General features: G+C 38.1%; 2 protein-coding genes and 1 long non-coding RNA gene across 4 annotated transcripts; 2 read left to right on the top strand and 1 right to left on the bottom strand.

Annotated features, from left to right (window-relative positions):
* Positions 1-469: 469 nt before the first annotated feature.
* On the bottom strand, positions 470-16,271 carry LOC145549690 (uncharacterized). Its single transcript, XR_014085537.1, has 3 exons — positions 16,182-16,271; positions 10,194-11,408; positions 470-4,561 (listed from the first exon to the last, which is right to left on the bottom strand). It is a non-coding gene; the product is annotated as an uncharacterized LOC145549690 (long non-coding RNA).
* On the top strand, positions 1,965-15,452 carry scml4 (Scm polycomb group protein like 4). 2 transcript variants are annotated; one of them, XM_008397998.3, is made up of 7 exons: positions 1,965-2,092; positions 4,340-4,628; positions 7,738-7,940; positions 10,202-10,331; positions 12,392-12,601; positions 13,221-13,366; positions 14,344-15,452. In XM_008397998.3, the coding sequence occupies exons 2-7, from the start codon at positions 4,379-4,381 to the stop codon at positions 14,464-14,466; spliced, it is 1,062 nt and encodes a 353-aa protein (XP_008396220.1). In that variant the 5' UTR covers positions 1,965-2,092; positions 4,340-4,378; the 3' UTR covers positions 14,467-15,452. The 2 variants fall into 2 exon arrangements, with proteins under 2 accessions (XP_008396220.1, XP_008396218.2); XM_008397996.3 differs by having other exon boundaries at positions 12,395-12,601.
* LOC103457679 (mitoregulin) lies at positions 16,193-16,749 on the top strand. Its single transcript, XM_081602294.1, has 2 exons — positions 16,193-16,421; positions 16,530-16,749. Exon 1 carries the CDS (start codon positions 16,248-16,250, stop codon positions 16,416-16,418), a length of 171 nt encoding a protein of 56 aa, XP_081458420.1. The 5' UTR covers positions 16,193-16,247; the 3' UTR covers positions 16,419-16,421; positions 16,530-16,749.
* Positions 16,750-18,535: the final 1,786 nt, after the last annotated feature.

An 18,535-nucleotide genomic window follows, 5' to 3' on the forward strand; every position in this document is an offset into this window, starting at 1 on the left:
CACGTCCTCTGGTGGTTCCCGGGAGCAGATCGGATTTATTTTCCCTGTAAAAAACAAAACATCTTTATTGTTTATTTCGAGTAAAATATAGCTCCACATTGTTGGGGTTGCATATCACTCACCTTGTCGTGAGGAGTTGGTTCTTTTCCTTTTTTTGTGTGTGAAATATTTAGAGGTTTGAATGTGATGTTTCTGCCACACACACACACAACTAAACAAATTTTTGTTGGAATTTAATTTACTTTCGCACTAAATGTTTTTCTTACCATAAAGCAGAACCGGCTTTACTTTTGACTCTTGTTTTTAGACCTGAGGAGTGCAAAGCAAATGGAGCTGTCTTTCATTTAAAGTTTTCTCCTTTTTTTATTTTGGAGCTACAGCATGTATTCAGTCTCGTTTTGTTGTGTTTTCATCTTTATTTGTAGACGTTTTAAGGAAAATCAGAGCTGCTTAGCACAGCTCTGTAAACTGTAACTGCAGTTTTAGTTCTTACAGTCTTTCACTAAGAAAATCTGTACATTTGTTTTTTTTTTTGTTTAGTTTTTTTTCTCCAGAGTGCATTTTGGTTTTGTTATGTTAAGCGTGGGAGATCTGAATTTCTGAATATTCAAAGGTCATGCTCCGTCACTAGAGCACAGGCGCTTAGACAATTCCCCATTTTGTTACAGGTCAGAGCAGGTGTAAACCAAATGATACTCTTCCCTCTGCAACAGAATGTAGCATCGGTGAATTGTGCTGCATGGGGGGGAAATCTAAACAAAACGCTGCATTGAGGCTCCACCGTTCCTCCCACAACCAACCGCATCCAGGTGACTGGCCCGCAGGCCGCTTCAGTTTGGACAAGCGACTACCCAAATGACTATTGATCTGCCACTTTTGTTTACAAAGAAGCTGTCATTGTAAATGGGAAAAAAAATGAAATATATATATATATATGATTTGTATTTAAAATCATTTCAAATAAAAACTTTTAAACGAGTTCACTTGTGATCTGGTCTTTACAATTGTTCCTCGTGCAAGAAAATATCCCTTGTGCTGTCAAACTACCGGACTTGTCATGGCGTACAGTTGGAGATTAGGTTTAAAATATCACGACAGGATTACCAAATGTTGATTAAAACAAAACTCTTCCCTGATTCAATCCTTAAAACAACTGAGTGTTCCAGTCATCCTTTTTCCTTCCACTCAACATTCCACCAACATGCACTCTGTCAGCTACTTTAGGAATGAGGAGAGTGACAATGTATTTCTGAATGGATGCTGTCCAGGCAGTATTTTGATTACCTAATACTCATAACTCTAGAAAGACAGAAATTTAATTAACTATATTCCATAATCCACAATCAAACCTAAAATAAAGGCTCAATCTCTCTGTGTCTAATAATTTAGATTCACTTTTATGGTTGATACCTTATTTTAATTCATTATGTCTCGCATGTGAGGAAATAAGTTGGGGACTCAACGGCTTCGCAGGTGTGGGAATTCCCTCTCGGTACGTTTTGCAAATGTATACGAGAGTTTTTCCAAGATAAAACAATTTGGTTGACATATCCTTTTTAGATAACAACTCGGTGTCTGTCCAAGAAGGGCATTCTGTAACGATAAAATGGAAGTTATGCTGCCCCTGACCCATATTAACCACATAATTCAGCCACTTTAAACTCTGAAGCACTTCAATTACACAGCATTGTTTTCTGGGAAGGTGAAAACGACGATGCAGCTTTTGAGCAAGATAGGAAAATCAGCCACGCCAAAATCCCCCCCATAAACGATCGTTTTGCACTTATCAACCTGCGTCCAGGTGAGACCAACTCTGGTCAACGCTTTCGCATTGCGTGTTTTCTTAATTTGTAGAAAGGTGACACTGCGGTTCGTTTCCCGCCCACACAGAGTCCGAACACCGGCTTTCAGCAGCTTCCCTGCCGCATCTGCAGAGGACGAGAACCCGCGCTCATCCAGCCAGGCGGACCGGGAGCCCTGCGCTCTTTTTGCGGCTCCTGCTGCTCCATGCTCCGGCTAACAGCCCCTCACCCAACCGGCCTGCGGTGCGCTGCCTCGGAAGCCTCGACCATAATCAACCACATGGAGAAAGGTGAATAAAAATAGCATAGTGGAACCAAAGCCATGATGCATTTTTGTTTACATCGACGGACACGCTGCATTATTTACATTAAGAAAATAAATTAATTACATTAAGAAACATGTAAGGGAGAAATAACTTTGCAATCTTTTTTTAATTGACGTGTGCATTTGTTAGACTGACTGAAGTCAGAGTTTTCAATCATCCGTGCTTCTGATTAATGTATGAACTGCAACGTGTAAAGTAATTTAAATATCAACGCAATACTATATTTTTTAAATGAAGCCATTTGATTTTCTAAGTATGCGAACAATGATCATTTTATTAAGTTGTAGATATGTCACATGCAGTGATATTAAAATACTTATGGACATAATTGGCTTTTTCTGCTTTAAGTCCATTCATTAGAAATGCAAAGACTTTTTTTTTTTTCAAATTACAATTTGACGTTTGCATAATCTCAATAGCACCCTCCCACAATCACAGCAAAGATCAGAGGGAGAGGAAGCTCATTCTAATAAATATTTTAAATTACAACATTATTTTACCAGTGAATATTGGTAAAATATATGTAAATCTAATGATTTCTAATGACCAATAAATAATTAGATTTCTTGGTGTGAGTGATTGAACCTTTCAGCTTCTGACTGACAAGAAACATGATTATACTATATATGCACACTTGTTTTCAACTGATATGTGGTTATTAAGCTCATTTGTCAAATTAACAACCTTTAAGACGCATAAACAATTTCCAACAAGCCCACATTCCTGAATTCAGTTTTATTGTAATATTCTAGTCTTAAATGTTATGTTTTCATTAGCAGACAGTGATGCACGTAATGATTAGGTGATTGAACAGCGAACCTTCCTTAGCAAAAAGTAGGAAACTGTGCATGTGAAGCCCTTCAATGCACAGCAATGATGATCACTGTGCTTGTTTTCTAAGAGTAGCTGCAGAAGTAGAGTGACTTCAAGTGGCACTTTAAAAAGCCCCTCCACTCAAAAGCCAGCAGTCTGCTTTCTTAATTTAGTCAAAATGATTAAATTCAATTCCATTTAGTTTATTCATTTATGAATTCTCAACAAATGTCATCTTGAGGCACTTTACGAAAAAAGTCATTTCAATTCAACTACACATACATTCCATTTGGTCTTAGTTGTCAAATGGGTGCATTAAGATCACTATTCAAATTAGTTTAAGAATGTTTCTATCCAAGGAATCCCAGCAGAGCGCATTGAGTCATTGACTTCCAGCATCCACTCCACCTGGACAAGCATGTCGTGACATTAGACAATCACTTACACTCAAATGAAACAGAAGAGTTGAGTATTTTCTGTCTTAATACAAATTACAAATTACAACCATAAGAAAAGTTAAGAAAAACCGTACTTTCAGTGTCAAAATGTTAAGCTAACGTCGTTAAGCTAACCTTAGCATTCCAAATTTGGTAGCAAAATCTAGCAGAGCAGCAGAGTGGAGCACAATTAAATTAAAACTCATTGTTACATTGTTAGAAAACTGTGGTTAAATGGAAATGTGTTTATTCAGAAAACATAATTACACTATTATCTCTGACTGCTATTTAAATCAGCTAATTCCACAAAAATATTTTTTCCATGATAATATAGCTTCCCATTCTCTCTTATCAAATTTTATTTGGTGATAATGTCTGACGCTTTTGTGTTAATGCGTATATAGAAGTTCTATGTAATTATGCCCTGTGATTAAACAAGTTAGAGCTCTTTGAACATTTCAACAAGAATAATGACAGAAATCCAATTTAACCCTGAAGAAAGACAGAAAAGGCTAAAATTGCAAAGGATTATCCTCAGTAAAATAAATAATAATTAGCAGAAAATAAGATTTGCTTACAGCATGGGATTTTGGCTTCATATTTTCCCCGATCTCCTCCTTCCCACATCTGCTTGGCTTTTGTTCTGTCATACAAAAAGGAGAATAAAGCTTTGCTTGTTAATTTTAACCAGCTCCCTGGACGCCAAATTCCATTTCCTTTTTTTTGTCCTAAACACACATTGTTTCCAACACTTTGTCTACCATTAGCCTCCTGTTTGTTTGTGACCTCTGAACAACTTCTTCCCCATCTTTCATTCTCATTGTTCTTATTTGTTCATGTTCTGTCCTTCACCGTTTTATTTGACGTTAAACTAATTAAAACACAAAGGGGTGAAACGATTTCAAATTAATTTGTAGAAGCCTTAATGAATTGTTATTATTTCCTCCCGTCATTTATTCAGTGTGATGAGCGTCGTCCTTCCCCGGTGGACTGTGAGGGCATGAGACTGCGCGGTGGCCGTGATTTCACTACCGCCGACTCCAACCGGGAACTGGCTGCTCCGCCTCCTTCACCTCCCGTGACCTGGCTGCCTCCCGGCGTCCTCGGCAAGGGGGGTGTTCGTTTGCGTCTGCGTCTAGATCACCATGACCACCGGGGGCGGGGCTGCTGGCACCTAGTCGACCTGGAGGCAGAGTCAGAGACGCTCGAGAAGAGACTGAGAAGCCCAGACCCGGAGGCCTGCATACAAAGTAAGGAGATTGCATCAATACAGTATCAACTTAGTATACCTAAAAAAAAACATTTTTATTTCTTATAACTTCACTTTGAATTAATTAAATGCATGTTCGTTCCTGTTTATGCGTGTACTTATTCACACCTTCTTGAGTGACTTTTGGAGCAGGGTCTTATTTAATCGACTGCTGTCATAGCAACGCCCTGCCTTTGCTGTAAATAAAATTCAGAGGGGGGCAATGGGAGTCTGCTCATATATTACGCTGATTAGAAAGCACAAACCCCCCCCCCCCAAAAAAAACCTAAAAAAATAGTTTTGTATTCATCTCAGAGCGGGAATTTGAGAGTTGAAATTCAGCTACATAAATTATATGCTTTTATAATAGGCCTACATATGAGCATGTAACTTTAGTTACATATGCGTGAGAGTGTGTGAAATTCAGTGAACCATTTGCATGTGCTGTTTCCTTTTCCTGCATATAGGTGCAGAAAGACGCTGATCTCTTTTCCCTGAAGCCAGTGATTAAGTTATGCTAATAACTGTTGGTGCATTGCTGTGACTGTGACACCAGCAGCTCCCTGACATCTCTTGCAATTCTCCCCTTTGCAAAAACAAACCAATGTCCTTTAATTGTGAAAATAAAAGATTAAAGGTTCGCCGATCTCTTTAATTGGCTAATTAACCACAAACAAATTAGTCTTTGGTCCCGTGATGCATTGTGCAAGGTTGCAGCTCAGAGATTTTTTTTGTTTGTTTGTTTTTTTCAAAAGCACCGCTGTTGTTGCTCATCGTTAATGAGCTCTCTCCTCTCATATTAGCCCATTTTTAACTAGGAGATGATTATCTGCTCTCGCCCAGCCTGCCTCCATGTGACGTGCTGGAATGGGGCAGGACTGATTGAGGATTGATGTTAGGATCTCAGCGTGTAATTACTATCCTGATTAATGGATGTCATCGCTGTGCACACACACACACACACACACTCACGGGCCTCCTACGGTATCAGTCAGCGGAGAATTGGCATGCAGGCCATTTTCCTGTAAAGACAGTCAGGAATTTAAGTCTCTAAACCACGTGTTTTATTGTCATCAATTTTGGTGGTAGAGCAGCTTAAGAGCTGGAGTGTTTTTAGTATGAATGATGCAGTGGGTACTCATCACCAAATATACACATACACACACATTGATCAACTTTGATAGATATTTAGACATTTTCAGAAACTGATTATTAAAATGAAGTTTTCCTGTGTCTCACGCAGTGTTTAAAGAAGCCCTGTTTAATAGAGTAGACATACATACTCTATGGCATAGAGTAGACATGGAAAAGTTTGCCTGAATTATTCAGAATTTAACCTCAGCTTTTATTGAAAATTTACATTTAAATGTAAACAACATCATCAGTTAGAAAGAAGAGCCTGACATTTGTAACCTGTAAGACAAAATAACAATTGTGGAGCCTGTTTTCTTCTCTGCAGGGGAACTACAGAGCCTTGCCTGAGGGGTTATTTTCCCCTTTGTGATTCTTTGCTTGTTTTTTTTTTTTAAATTATAAATACAACAATATCAGCATGCGGTAGTTAAAACAAAAGCAGAAGAAGCCTGCAAACAAAAGGAAGAATGTGAGCTGTGATGGCAGAGGGATTTTTTTTATTTTTTTTATCGAAAGCAGCGCAATCCTGAGAGGTTTCTGTTGTAATCATTTGATGTTTACAGGGAAAACTGACCTTTAACCTGACCTCTCCAAAAATAGCTTTAACATGTTAGCTAAGACTCCAAAAAAACTCTCTATTAAAAAAAGGATTTCATTCTTTGTGAATAAAGCTGAGATTTCAGTTTGCAACCCAAACGCCTTGCAGCACACAACACGGCGCGGTTTCAATCCCTTGTAAAGGCAAGAAACACCCCTGCAGCAACTGTAATTACATTATAGCTACACACACACACACACGCACAGGCGCACGCAAACACACACCCGTCACTTTGAGCTTAGCACGTCTGCCGGCTGCCACGGGATGTTAGAGGCGTGTTGCTATGACTACTGAAAGGGGACACACAGGAAGAGGGGGTTAGAGGAGAGGTGAAGAAAAAGAAGGGGTGGGGGCATTTGGGGTGGAGAGGGCGGAGATAGTGGTGGGGGGGAGTAGTCCGAGAGAGAGAAAAAGAAAGAGAGAAGGGTTTGTGGAGTTGCCGGTGTCTTGACAGCAGTGAGTGAGCGAGCGAGCAGCTGGGAACAAGCCGAGCTGTCAGGGGAGTATCCGGAAACCTGCAGCTGGTGGGAAGCGTCACTCGGAGTCAGGAATTACTAGACAGCTGTGCGCGTGCTAGGTAAGGCTCAGGATGATTCAGGGTCAGCTTCAAGCGTTTGTTTTTGTCTGTTTCAGTCAGGGGAAAAGAAAAGCGAAAACAATTTGGCACCACCTAACGTGGTCCGTCTGTTTCTGTCACTCCCTGTCTGTTTATGCAGTGACAAACGATGTGCGTGTTTCACGTTTTGTTTGCGGTGGAATCTAGATAGCTTTGGCATTTATGCAGAAACAAACACACGCACACACACAAACACAAAAAATGCATTTTTTTCTTTCTTTTTTTTTGCCTCAATGGAGCCAGAGTTGAAATTAAGAGAATATTTCAGATTATTCATCAGGTTTCATGAATACAGCAGAGGTGCTGCAATCTAACAGAAATAACCACTGAAATGAATGGCACTGAGACAAACACTCAAATCTACTGACAGCACACTTCATTGATTGGTAAATTGTGTGGGTGCTGTGGGTGTATGTGCTTCGCTTTTATTTCCTGTGTTTGTGTAAGACTCTTCTGTATCTGCGTGCGTGTGTGCGTGTGCGTGTGTGTGTTTATGTGTGCACGGCTTTGTCTGTCTCTTGCAGAGCAGTAATGATATTTATTGCAATCTTTGCAGCTGGAGAGGGGGAGGGGTGTGGTTGAGTACAAAGCTTTATGTGGCTTTGTTTCTACTATTTCCTATCATTTCTCTTTGCGTGTTTATGAAAGCGTGTGTGTGTGTGTGTGTGTGCGTGGAGGTTCAAGTCGCATGTCTAGGTGCGATTAACAGGCTCTCACTCGCTACTTTCAGTTTGTGCTAAGGAGCATCTCGCTCTTTCCCAGGTCGGATGAGTACCCTGTCTGCCGGCTTGGAGATGCAAACTTCAACCCTGGAAGCCCAGTTCATAGTGGCACCCCAGGCTAAAGTAACTGGCCGGAAGAGAGGACGGCCTCCTATCCGGAAGCTGGACTTCCAGAGCCACTATGTGGATTCTTTATCGCCCTTGAAGGTCCCAAAGAAGAGAGGAAGGAAACCCGGCTTTAAGGTGAATTAACGGCATGTTTGTTTAAATTACAGCTGTTGGAATTATCATTTTTCTTTCTTTGAGAGTTAAACAATTGTTTCTCAAGCTGTGGGGAAATACCACTGCGGTTATTAATGTATCTGCACAGGATGTAACTATGTAAAGAATCTGTGTTTTTCACTGCGCAAAGGCTATCGCTCTCAGAGGCTGCACGAGAAATGACTGAACATTAAGGAACTGTAGAGCAATGTGAAATCCCTGAAAGATTGATCTACAAATATCTCGAAATATACTGAAATTAATTATTTCTGAATGCAGCTAGCAAAAGTCCCAGATTCGTTCTCTCAGAACAAAAGAATGTGACATAAACAAATTAAAACATGTTTTGGCCATTTTGTGGCCTGCATAATCATTGCCAGCTGTCAGGTAGTCAGTGACATGCTCCACAATGGAGGTAAGCCACAAAACGTCAATGCTGGGTGTTCATGGAGTGCTGTATGCGAGCATGTTAATGGAAAGTTTAGTGGAAGGAAGCATTCAGTTGAAATATCTGTCACTTTTGTTTGTGTTAAAGTCTTTATGAAGTAAAAAGTATTGCCTACATTTTCATATATGAAACTTTTAGGTCAGGCTTGCGCATTTTGCACAATTCGCCTGTGATTATAAAGCATGTAGAAGTGCAATGTTGGTACAGTAGAGAAGAACTGAGGAGGAAGCCCTTCTGCACAAAATACTTCCTCTTCATTTAGCAACAGTATTAAATAAGATCATGATCAAATTAATTTGTAATCACAGCACAGCCATATCAGTACATTACATCAGACTTTCACGCTCAGAGCAATTTCTGGGTCATGTAAACCGGATTAATCAAAAATGTAAATATATTTTCTACCCTGTGCCCCACTTTTCCACTTGTTTTTTTTTTAATCTAAAATCAAATACATATATATTTTTGTACTTCTGAGTCTTAAGTAGAAAATGTAATAACTTTTTGGTATCAAATTCACAAAAAAAGGAACTTTTCTGCGATTGATTTCCATTTGTTAACTTTTGTGAAAAATAAGGAACTGACTTGGAGACTTGACTTGAATATGGAGATAATTTTAGAGCATAGTTCTCAACCACTAGTAGCATTATATTTATGCTACTTTTTGACTAGAAAACATAAATTAAATAATAATTGCTACATACTAGTCCCACCGTCCTTTAACTTTGGGTCGGTCCATCTCTTTTTATCCTATGAGCCACAATGTGATTTGTTTTTGAAAGTTTCTTTGTCATCATAAAAGCTCTTCTGTCAGCCTATTTCATTAAGAGTTTATTACAGAGCTCCATCTTTTCTATTTTTTGGGAATTAGAACACAGTAGTAAACCTGGCACAAAATCAAGTCATTTTTTTATTTTATTTTTTACATATTTGAGTTCCTGCAGGCTGTTCTTCCTGTCATCAACTTGCAGCAGTGACATGAAAACACATGCAGACACTGATTAGACTGTCTGTAAAAATGAAGCTTCCTTAAGCAGAATTCTTAGGGAGTATTTTTGTGGCTAAATCTACTGATAAACTCAGAATAGGTTAAGTAGTGTTAGCAAAGATTAGCATGAGAATACAAGAAAAATAACATCTTATCTGGAGATTGGATTCGCAGGTTTTTTTAATGCCTTAATAAGGAGCAAGTATTTATGAGAATGGAAAGCATTCAGTTCCTTGGATTGCATACCTCTTATGACCTGAACTCATTAAAGACCTGATCAGTGGGACAGTGAAACTGCCCCAGTGGGTAAACTAAAACAAACATTTTCCTAACAAGCAATCTCAATAGTCATTTCCAGAGCTGTGGGCGAGAATGTTTCGCTGTACTGCATTTCAGTGCAGAAATCCAGCTGCAGACAAGATAGACAAGAGGGCCCAGAAGAAAAAAAGTGATGTTGGGGATCCTCTGGTCAGAGGCTCGGCATTTTGAGCTGCTGCCATAAACCAACATGTATGGCAACATCAAAAGAAGGATTAAGTCTTAGTGGATTGTGGAGCCAACAGACAAAGTGCAAAAACTAGATTACATTTTGAAACAGCATCTGCTTCATCCTTAGAGGCTAGTTTTGAGGTGTTGCTACATTATACCCTAGGTGTTTGTACATTGCTATGTGTTCTGTGTAGAAGTAAAGACAGTCATTTTCATTCATCCCGTCTGCTCTGTTTTGTTCTTAAGAGAACCATAGGATCTATAGAAAAGCAGAATTCATTTCCAAACGTGTACATGTTACGTGTCTTACCTGTGCAGCTGAAGCCCAGGATGGCGATGCCCTCACTCGCCAGCTCTCCTCCCAACAGCACGCCAGAGCCTGAGATGGGGTCCATCCCACAAGACGCTGCTATCGTCCCCCACTCTGCCACACCACAGGTCCTAACAGGTACACACACACACACTCTCATATACAAATATAAGCTTTTCAGTATAAACAGGTCTGACCTACTTTTTTTTTTTTTCGTTACATTTTTTATACACATGGAGCTCTCAATCCTTTTTCGTTCCTTCATCTTTTCCCTCTGCTGATAGGAGCTCTAATTGGGATAAATGCATCCATCTTTTATGCAAACGTCATCTGTCTGCTTTGATCTGTGAAGGCACGAGTGCCAGGCTGTCTGATTACAAATAAATTCAAATGCACCCATGTTCTTGTTGGCATAATTTAATTTAAAAACAACCTTCAAACACAAGCATGTATTCTGCTTTTCCATTAAGTCATTTAAAGTAGAGTTGAGTTGGGTTTTTTTTCTTCCCAATTATAACTGACAAACAGGAAATTCAAATTTTATAAATCCATCTGTGTTTTTATGTCCCATTTTATAAAAAAAAATCAAAAAACTATTTGAATATTGCCTTGGGTATATTTGACATTGGAGGAGGAATCGCATGTTTTGAAGACTGGCCTTTGGCTCTTCGTGTTTGATGTCAGACTGTAGACTTCCTGAGAAAAAGCACACATGTGCAAAAAGGCTCATGCATGAATCAGTGAGCTCTCTGCGGTGCCACCCAGATACATATGTAAATCATGTGTGTGGTTAAATAGAGAAGCTCTTTAAAACATGTCCTGTACTTCCAGCTGCAATTTGTAGAACACAGGCAATTGTGAATTGTTCGTCCTGTAATAAATAAGGATTTTGACTTTTTTTTTTTTCTGTTTCATTAAAGTATTTAGCAATTGCCAGCAAATAAAGACGCCAGTTCTGTTCTTTGTGTGTACAGTATAAATACGAGAAGTGTGCGTGCGTTAGTACATAATCTTCCATATTCATTCTCACAGATCTTATCTCATAATTGATTTTTCTGAATACAATAAAATACGTTTGACCTTTGCAGAAGCACGCTGTTGAGGTAATCCAGAGGCGTCTCTGTGGAGTGTTTCCCGTCTTATAAATCCGCCGTCTGGCAAATCCATAACCGCCTCGCTCGGGCAAAACCAGAAGGCATCTGCATTATCGACAAGCTGAAAATTGGTCGACACAAAGGAAACAAATACAGAGGATTTACTGTCTGTGGCTCTTCCATTTTATATCCACACAAAGAATGGGCTGTGATAGCTGCCCTGAAGATTAGCTCTTTATTTTTATATTTGCAAATTAAAGTGGTTTGTATGGGGGAACAAAAAAAAAACCCAAAATAGTGCTGTCTGATGCTGTAGAAAGGAAAGTAAGATAATCATATTTTAGACAGAGACGAAACTCCGTACAAAAGTGCATATGGCAAAGCAATATTCAAAGATGTTTGAGATAAAGAAATAGACTGATTTCTGTATAAAAAAGCCATAAAATAAATGTATTTGGTCATGCATATTCATACACAGAGGAAATTACAAAAACACAATTTTAGTATCTTTTTCTGTTCCCCAGAACTATCACTACCCCACAAAATTGAATCAACTCTGATATTTAATTGAATTAAAAAAAACAACAACAAAAAAAAAACAACTTGTAGGAAGGCTTCTCTGTTCTGATTTTTCACATCCCGTTGGGAACTTCAACCAGTTGCTGTTCAGAATAACGGTCCAGCTCATCAGTCTGTTGAAGGAGTCTTTATTCTTCTTTATTAATTTTTATTATTATATAAACCAAACATGACCATGTGTTAAAAAATATCTGTCTAGCTTTTTCAATTTCTAGGAGACAATTGACACATATATAGTTACTCAGTAGTAACCTTTGCAACACTTGAGAATGAGATTTGTTCTGAGATGTGAGCACAGATCAAGGTCAGTAACCCAAATTGGTGATTTGGTTCAATTTATTATTTGTTTGTTTCCCCAGTTGACTTACTTACGCACATAGGAATTTAAATTAAGTTTCTCCTGTTAAGTTTTTTTCTTCCATCTTCCAGGTTAGTTCATTTTAAACCAGCTAAATGACAACACTACTAAAGAAGTAAAATGTTGATTCTAAATAAGTTTGCAACTTCCTGTTTTCCTTCTCTCAGCAGACACACCCCTGCCTGATGATTTCATCTGTGACCCGCCTGCAGACAAGCGCTACACCATAGATCTGAGTGACTCTGCGTTCAACATCATGGCATCGCAGTACCAAACCAAGCCCTCTTATATTTACCGTAGCAACAGCGGCTCCACTAGAATAGGGTTATGCAGACAGCTTTCCAGTCCGGCGACTTTTCAGGATGGAAATAGAACCGGTGAGACAACTTAGGCTGTTAATGGGTTTTTAAAAACTCATTATGAGTTTTTTATTTTTTTACTCTTTTAGTGTTGTTTTGAAGAAATAATAAATAATTATTGTTTTACTTAAGGTTTTCCAGACTCATTACTAAACAATTTGTGCATCATTTTTAAAGTCTGTACCTGTATTTCTATTTTGAATTCTCTGGCAGTGTTGCTCTATGCCTTGAGATGTCACTTTTTTTTATTTCAAAAGGTGAAATGCAAAACAGAACCAACTCTCATTAGTGCATGTGAAATAGCTTTTGCCTTTCTTTATTCCTCTATTTAAACACGTGACACATTGCAGGTGTCTTTCACTTCTGTCTAGCTCTTGAAGTGTATTAAATCACAGTTCGACTTCCTTCCTGTCACTTGCAGTCAAAGCTGCTTCCTTTGTTCAAAATGTGCTTCGTTTTAGATTTTCTTATTTATGTTAAAGATTATTTAAAAGAAAATCTGAGCAATTTTAAGACTCACATTTGACTAGAATGTACTTTGTTTATTTTCTCCAAAAAAAAAAAAAGGTGTCTTTAGTGTTTTCATGATACTTAGGCCCATAATTTTTGCTTTTTTTGTGTCCTCCATGTTTAACAGCCCTCACTCCCTTGCCAGACGTTGGAGAGGGCAAGCGTCTTGCTGGGAAGGACCCGTCCAACTGGGGTGTAGAGGACGTAGTGTGGTTCATCAAAGAAGCTGACCCTCAAGCCCTGGCACCCCATGCCGAGGCTTTCAGGAAACATGTGAGTTCAGACCTTTAGTTTTTGGTTTTCCGGTTTTAGTAATGAGGTGTTTTTACAAAGAAACCTCCATATATGTTTCATAAACTGTCGGATTGAGAATTACTTTTAATCGGCAATCACAAAAGTTCAGTTTATTCACTACCTGATTATTTGCGATTAAAGGAATAGTTCAGGATTTTTTATGTAACCTTTTGTTATAAGGTAATAGACGGTTAATATAATAGCTTCCAAAAATAATGCTTCTAGCATCTTAGTTTAGTTAAGACCAAACAAGATTTACTCTTTCAAACTGACTTAAAACTCCAAAAGATCCAAAATTATTTTTGGATAAACTACTTAATAAACCTTTAAACTGTTTTCTGGGCAGCTTCAGTTTTTTTACACAGGACTCAATAATTATTTACACAGGGAATGGAGGTAGGAGACCATGTGTCTCTAATAATCTTACCGTGTAAAAAGTACTGACAGTGAAAACATGTCAAGCGTTCCCAGTCCGACATAAAAGTAAGATTGTGTTAAAAGCAAACATATTATAGCATGTTCAGCTAACATTATTTCATAGATTTTAACAATGTCTGGAACCCCTTTAGATGTTCTGTTCTCAGTAGGTGCGTCAAACAGGAAAGCCATTGTTGCCATGCAGTGTCCTACATCCATTTCCTGTGTAAAAAAAAACAACAAAGGCCATCACAAATGTAGCAACTGTTTAAAAGTTTGCAAAATAGCTGTGCCATAAACCAGAGATCGGAGGGTTTTTAAGATGGTAGAAATCCACGTTGGTTTTAGTCTCTTTCAGCCTGGCTGTGAGCTTCAGCCTAAAGATCCAGTAAATCTGGAACATGATTATCTTCTTAAGATGAGATGTTAACTGTGGGTAACCTTTTAACAAGACCTTACTTCAGAATTTATGAACCATCTCTTTAAAGTGTTAAAGAAGCATTGATTTTAATCCGTCTGGTATGTGGTTTGTGTTTCAGGAAATAGATGGAGACGCACTCTTATTGCTGAAAAGCGAGATGATGATGAAGTACCTGGGACTGAAACTGGGACCTGCGCTCAAACTCTGTTACCACATCGACAGGCTCAGACAGAATCGCTAGTAATTTCCTGTAAGAGAACTGAAGGCTGAAAAAAAAAACATCACCTCAATATCCTGAATATGAGGTGAAATTGAAACCTTGGTGCTTTCAGTGCATCTGAACCACTTTTTGTTGACTGAACATTTTATATGTACTTACTGGGACTATTTGCAACTTTGTTTACTTACCAGCAATACTTGAGTGGCTTTGAATTGCAGTTTTGCTACATACAAATGTTAGCTAACATAAACCATAAGCAGCATTAATTTAAGCAAATTATAATCATAATCATAGAGTGCTCCACTAAAGATCTACAAAGAAAACAACTTATCACGATGTTTTACCTCATTATCATTTTTAAACTCAGCAGTATTGCTTAGTTGTTCAGCTGCTTGTTTTACTTTTTTTTCAATTGTATTTTTTTTCCCCAGGTTGGAATTGTACAAATATATTTTTAAATTTTTGATTTTGAAATTGTCTGGCAGGGAACAGCTGCTGGTGTATTATCCAGGTTTTCCTGTTGTCTGACAAGTTAGCCAACAAGTGATGATAGACAAAGAAAATGATCTGTGAACATTTTATCTCCACAAACTACTGTATAGCACAATGGATCAGTGGTACTGTATTTCTCAAATAAGAACTCCCTTTAAAATTTGAAAGAAAAAAAAAATATAAGCTCATGTAACTTGGTGCTGCCACTACATCTACACTCAACATAACTAAATCATATCTTGTATTAATGTCTAATTCTAACTTAATAGCTTGCCATTCTTGTTACACAGTACCTCATTTGATGCAATTCCGAGCATAAATGCCTCCGCTGAAGCAGTAATTGGTCGTAAAATTAAAAAAGAGACTAAGTAGCATTGAGAGTTTTCTCATGTGATGCTGTAAGACAAACTTCTGGTTAAACTTAATCTTATGCTGTGCAAGACAAACTTGTGACATATGTGTAAAACTTAAAGTTAACTTTTGATTAAACATGTTTTTCTTGTTTTGTTTTTTTACCTTGCTATATGGTTCTGGTTATTTGTATTTAGACAAGGTACAGGATGGGTAACTAGGACTTCTCAATGTTTTTGTTCTCCACTTTCCCAACAAATCATATCAAGCTTACTACATAGATCTGTTGTAAAACAAAGAGGTCCTGCATTCTGGGGTGGTGGATATTTTATAACCTAATCCTACCTTAGCTTTATTTCTGACCTATCTGGTGTGTTGCTTGGTTTTCATAATGCTTGTTCACTATTGTTCTTTACCAAAACTCTGTTCTTATTAGAACATCTGTATTTATATCGAGAACTAAGTGCACACAGGTGAACTTCATTAACGAAGTAGGTGAGGTCATGAAAGGAACTGGGTTCACCAGATTGTATTTAAGGGCATAACGGTAAAGAGAGGCTGAATTAAAAAAAGACTATGACATACATTTGTATTTGTAAAAAAAAAAAAAAAAAAAAAAAGAGTGTAAACGCCTTTCTTTCCCTTTCACTTTGACTGTTTCTGATCATTACATAAAATATCAATAAAATTCATTGACGTTAGTTGTAATGTGACAAAATTGTTAAGTGTTCAGATTCAATTAAATTTTTTATAAAATGGCAGTTTAACTAATAACTTATAATTCCAAATACTAGTACAAAAGTATTTTTTTTACCCCCAATTTTGTCAGTGACTTTTGAGTAAAGCCAAAAATAATAGCTGTAAAATCACTTTTATTTTGAAAAGAAGCTTACGTTGTGTTGCGTAGAAAGCCGTTGTTTCCGGTATCCTGCACGCACAGCTAGCTGCCAGAGGTGAACATGGGAGACGTGTCGGAGAGGACCTTGCAGTGTGCGGTGGTGTTTTCTTTTGCCGTGGGCTTCTTGACGGGCTGGCAGGCCAACAGAATGAGGAGGAGGTTCCTGGACTGGAGGAAGAAGCGGCTGCAGGATAAACTGTCGGAGACGCAGAAGAAGCTGGACTTGGCTTAAATGGTAATATGACTTCAGAGTTCAGCTTATGTCTTTCCAATTACCAATTGGAAGCATATACTAGTGAGGTATTTTTCCCATTTAATTACATATTTTTTTCTTATTTGGCAGGTCGGCTGTGTGCTCCGTGAAGCCGGTTCATCCCGGTTGTCCTTCATTTTTGGTCTTACCACACCCTGCACAAGTTTAATCATGATACCTGCCAAGCTCTCTTGAAGACTTCTATCAAAAGAAACATATCATGTGGACATGTAATATATAGAAGTTTGTCATTTGTCTTTATAGCAGTGTGACTTTTTCATATACAATGCTAATAAATTATTATATTTTTCTCCTGCTTTCGTTACTTTTAGAAGGATAGTATGTCGCCTATCCTTGGGTTACGCACAGTGATGTGTGACTAATAGTTAAATGTTTCCTGATTTACCTCTTACTGAACGGTGTAGTTTGCGAGATTTTAACAAATTTGTGGTAGCAACTCGTCACCGTGAAAAACCCAATAATACATGTTTCTGGTGTGATTGTGCCATCTGCTGGATAGAAAAGGACATTACAGCCAATTATGATTAATCATCCAGCCATCAATATATCTGGTATCAGAGCAAAATGTTAGAGACTGACAATGACAACAACTTAGCCATGCAGTGGTAAAATCTGAGAGCGAGGTCAGCAGATGCTGAAGAGCAAAGTGTACGAGACTGGCAACTTTGCTAAATTAATAGGTATGATCTATATTTTTATAAGAATAATTAAGAACATTCAAGGCAGTAAGGTTTTTCCAATTAACTCATTGTTGGTGTTTATAAGCTGTGAGAAGAAAACTGGAATATGGAAAACCCACAAAGGGAAATCTCCAGAGAGAAAGATTAATTGAGGTGTTGAAGTGACTAAATGTCCACTATGCAACTCAGCAAAGCCCTGCTCTTAAATTTTCTGGAAAAAATAAAATATTTCGGCATCGCAGTGAGACCTTGCTCTTCTTCCTGCATAATTTATGAGAATGAAACATCAAAACAATTTTGGATGTGCAATGCAGTGAAAATTCTGCAGCATTTTAAGGATAACACACTTTAACACATTAGAAACAGCATATACACGACTAATACTTTGTCAAAATTTCTCTGAAATTTCTTGTTGATTGATAGAGATGGCGTACATCTCTGTCGGTTGCGTGGTCGGAAAAGGCCCAATGTGTTAGTCGTCTAATGTAAAAACAATCCTGCAGCTCAGGAGATGGCTGCAGGCTGCTCTTTGCAACTGCTTTGCTACTATCGCCATCTCAAACTCCATTTGGGTCAATACCTAACACCGTCTTCAATTAAACATCAGTTAAATTTAAAGTGCTGTACACAGATACAACGTTATATGATTTACTTCAAATGTCAAAGTACAGACCAAGGGAAATGAGAGAAAAACTTTAATGCAATATAAAAATAATCTCAGTATTTTCACAAGTCATGATTCAAATTATAGCAAAGTCATGTGACGTTCTGGGTCACATTTAGCCTTACAACTTGTCCTTAGAAAAACATTTAAAAGGCCTGGGAAGTTGGTGATCTACTCATGTTTTAAAGTAATTCTGTCTGTTTTGAAGAAAGTAGATTTTGATTTATGATTTTTTTAAAAAATTAACAGCCATAGATAGGGCAGTGGTTGTTGAACTGGTGAGCCTGATTTAAATTCTCTCCTGTAAATGTGGCTCGCTCTGAGCCTGCCTGTAGGGGGAGCTGGTGCTCTTTAACAATCTATGCTTAAGATTTGCCTGCAGCATTCCGAGCTTTGACTCTGAAATTAGATCTTTTGAGCAGATCTCTCTTTTTCATCATCACCAGATGAGCAGCCCTATTACTATGTCTCAACAAGCTTTTGACACAACCTTAAAACGTCCTTTTTTTTTCTTTTTTTTCCTGTTGCACTACATCAGCGATTTGAGAGGCAAGTGAAGAGGGGTTATCAGCAGAGGAGATGGAGCTTAACTCCTCCAAGAACATGCATATATATATGTTTCAATTTATATACATATATTTTCCATGGTGCCCTGTATTTTCAGGGACTAAAAGTGGCATAAAAATGATTTTTTTGAGGAGATTTTAGGAGATGATCCAGCACGTCCTATA

This window comes from Poecilia reticulata, chromosome 21 (assembly GCF_904066995.2).
Source record: "Poecilia reticulata chromosome 21, P_reticulata-male-v2, whole genome shotgun sequence".
NCBI lineage: Eukaryota > Metazoa > Chordata > Actinopteri > Cyprinodontiformes > Poeciliidae > Poecilia > Poecilia reticulata.

Bases quoted from the DNA above. Each gene is read 5' to 3' on its own strand.
- scml4 (XM_008397998.3), top strand. From the start codon at position 4,379: ATGAGACTGCGCGGTGGCCGTGATTTCACTACCGCCGACTCCAACCGG. The intron at 7,941-10,201 runs GTGAATTAACGG...TTACCTGTGCAG, and splicing joins GAAGGAAACCCGGCTTTAAG to CTGAAGCCCAGGATGGCGAT. The intron at 13,367-14,343 runs GTGAGTTCAGAC...TTTGTGTTTCAG, and splicing joins CCGAGGCTTTCAGGAAACAT to GAAATAGATGGAGACGCACT.
- LOC103457679 (XM_081602294.1), top strand. From the start codon at position 16,248: ATGGGAGACGTGTCGGAGAGGACCTTGCAGTGTGCGGTGGTGTTTTCT.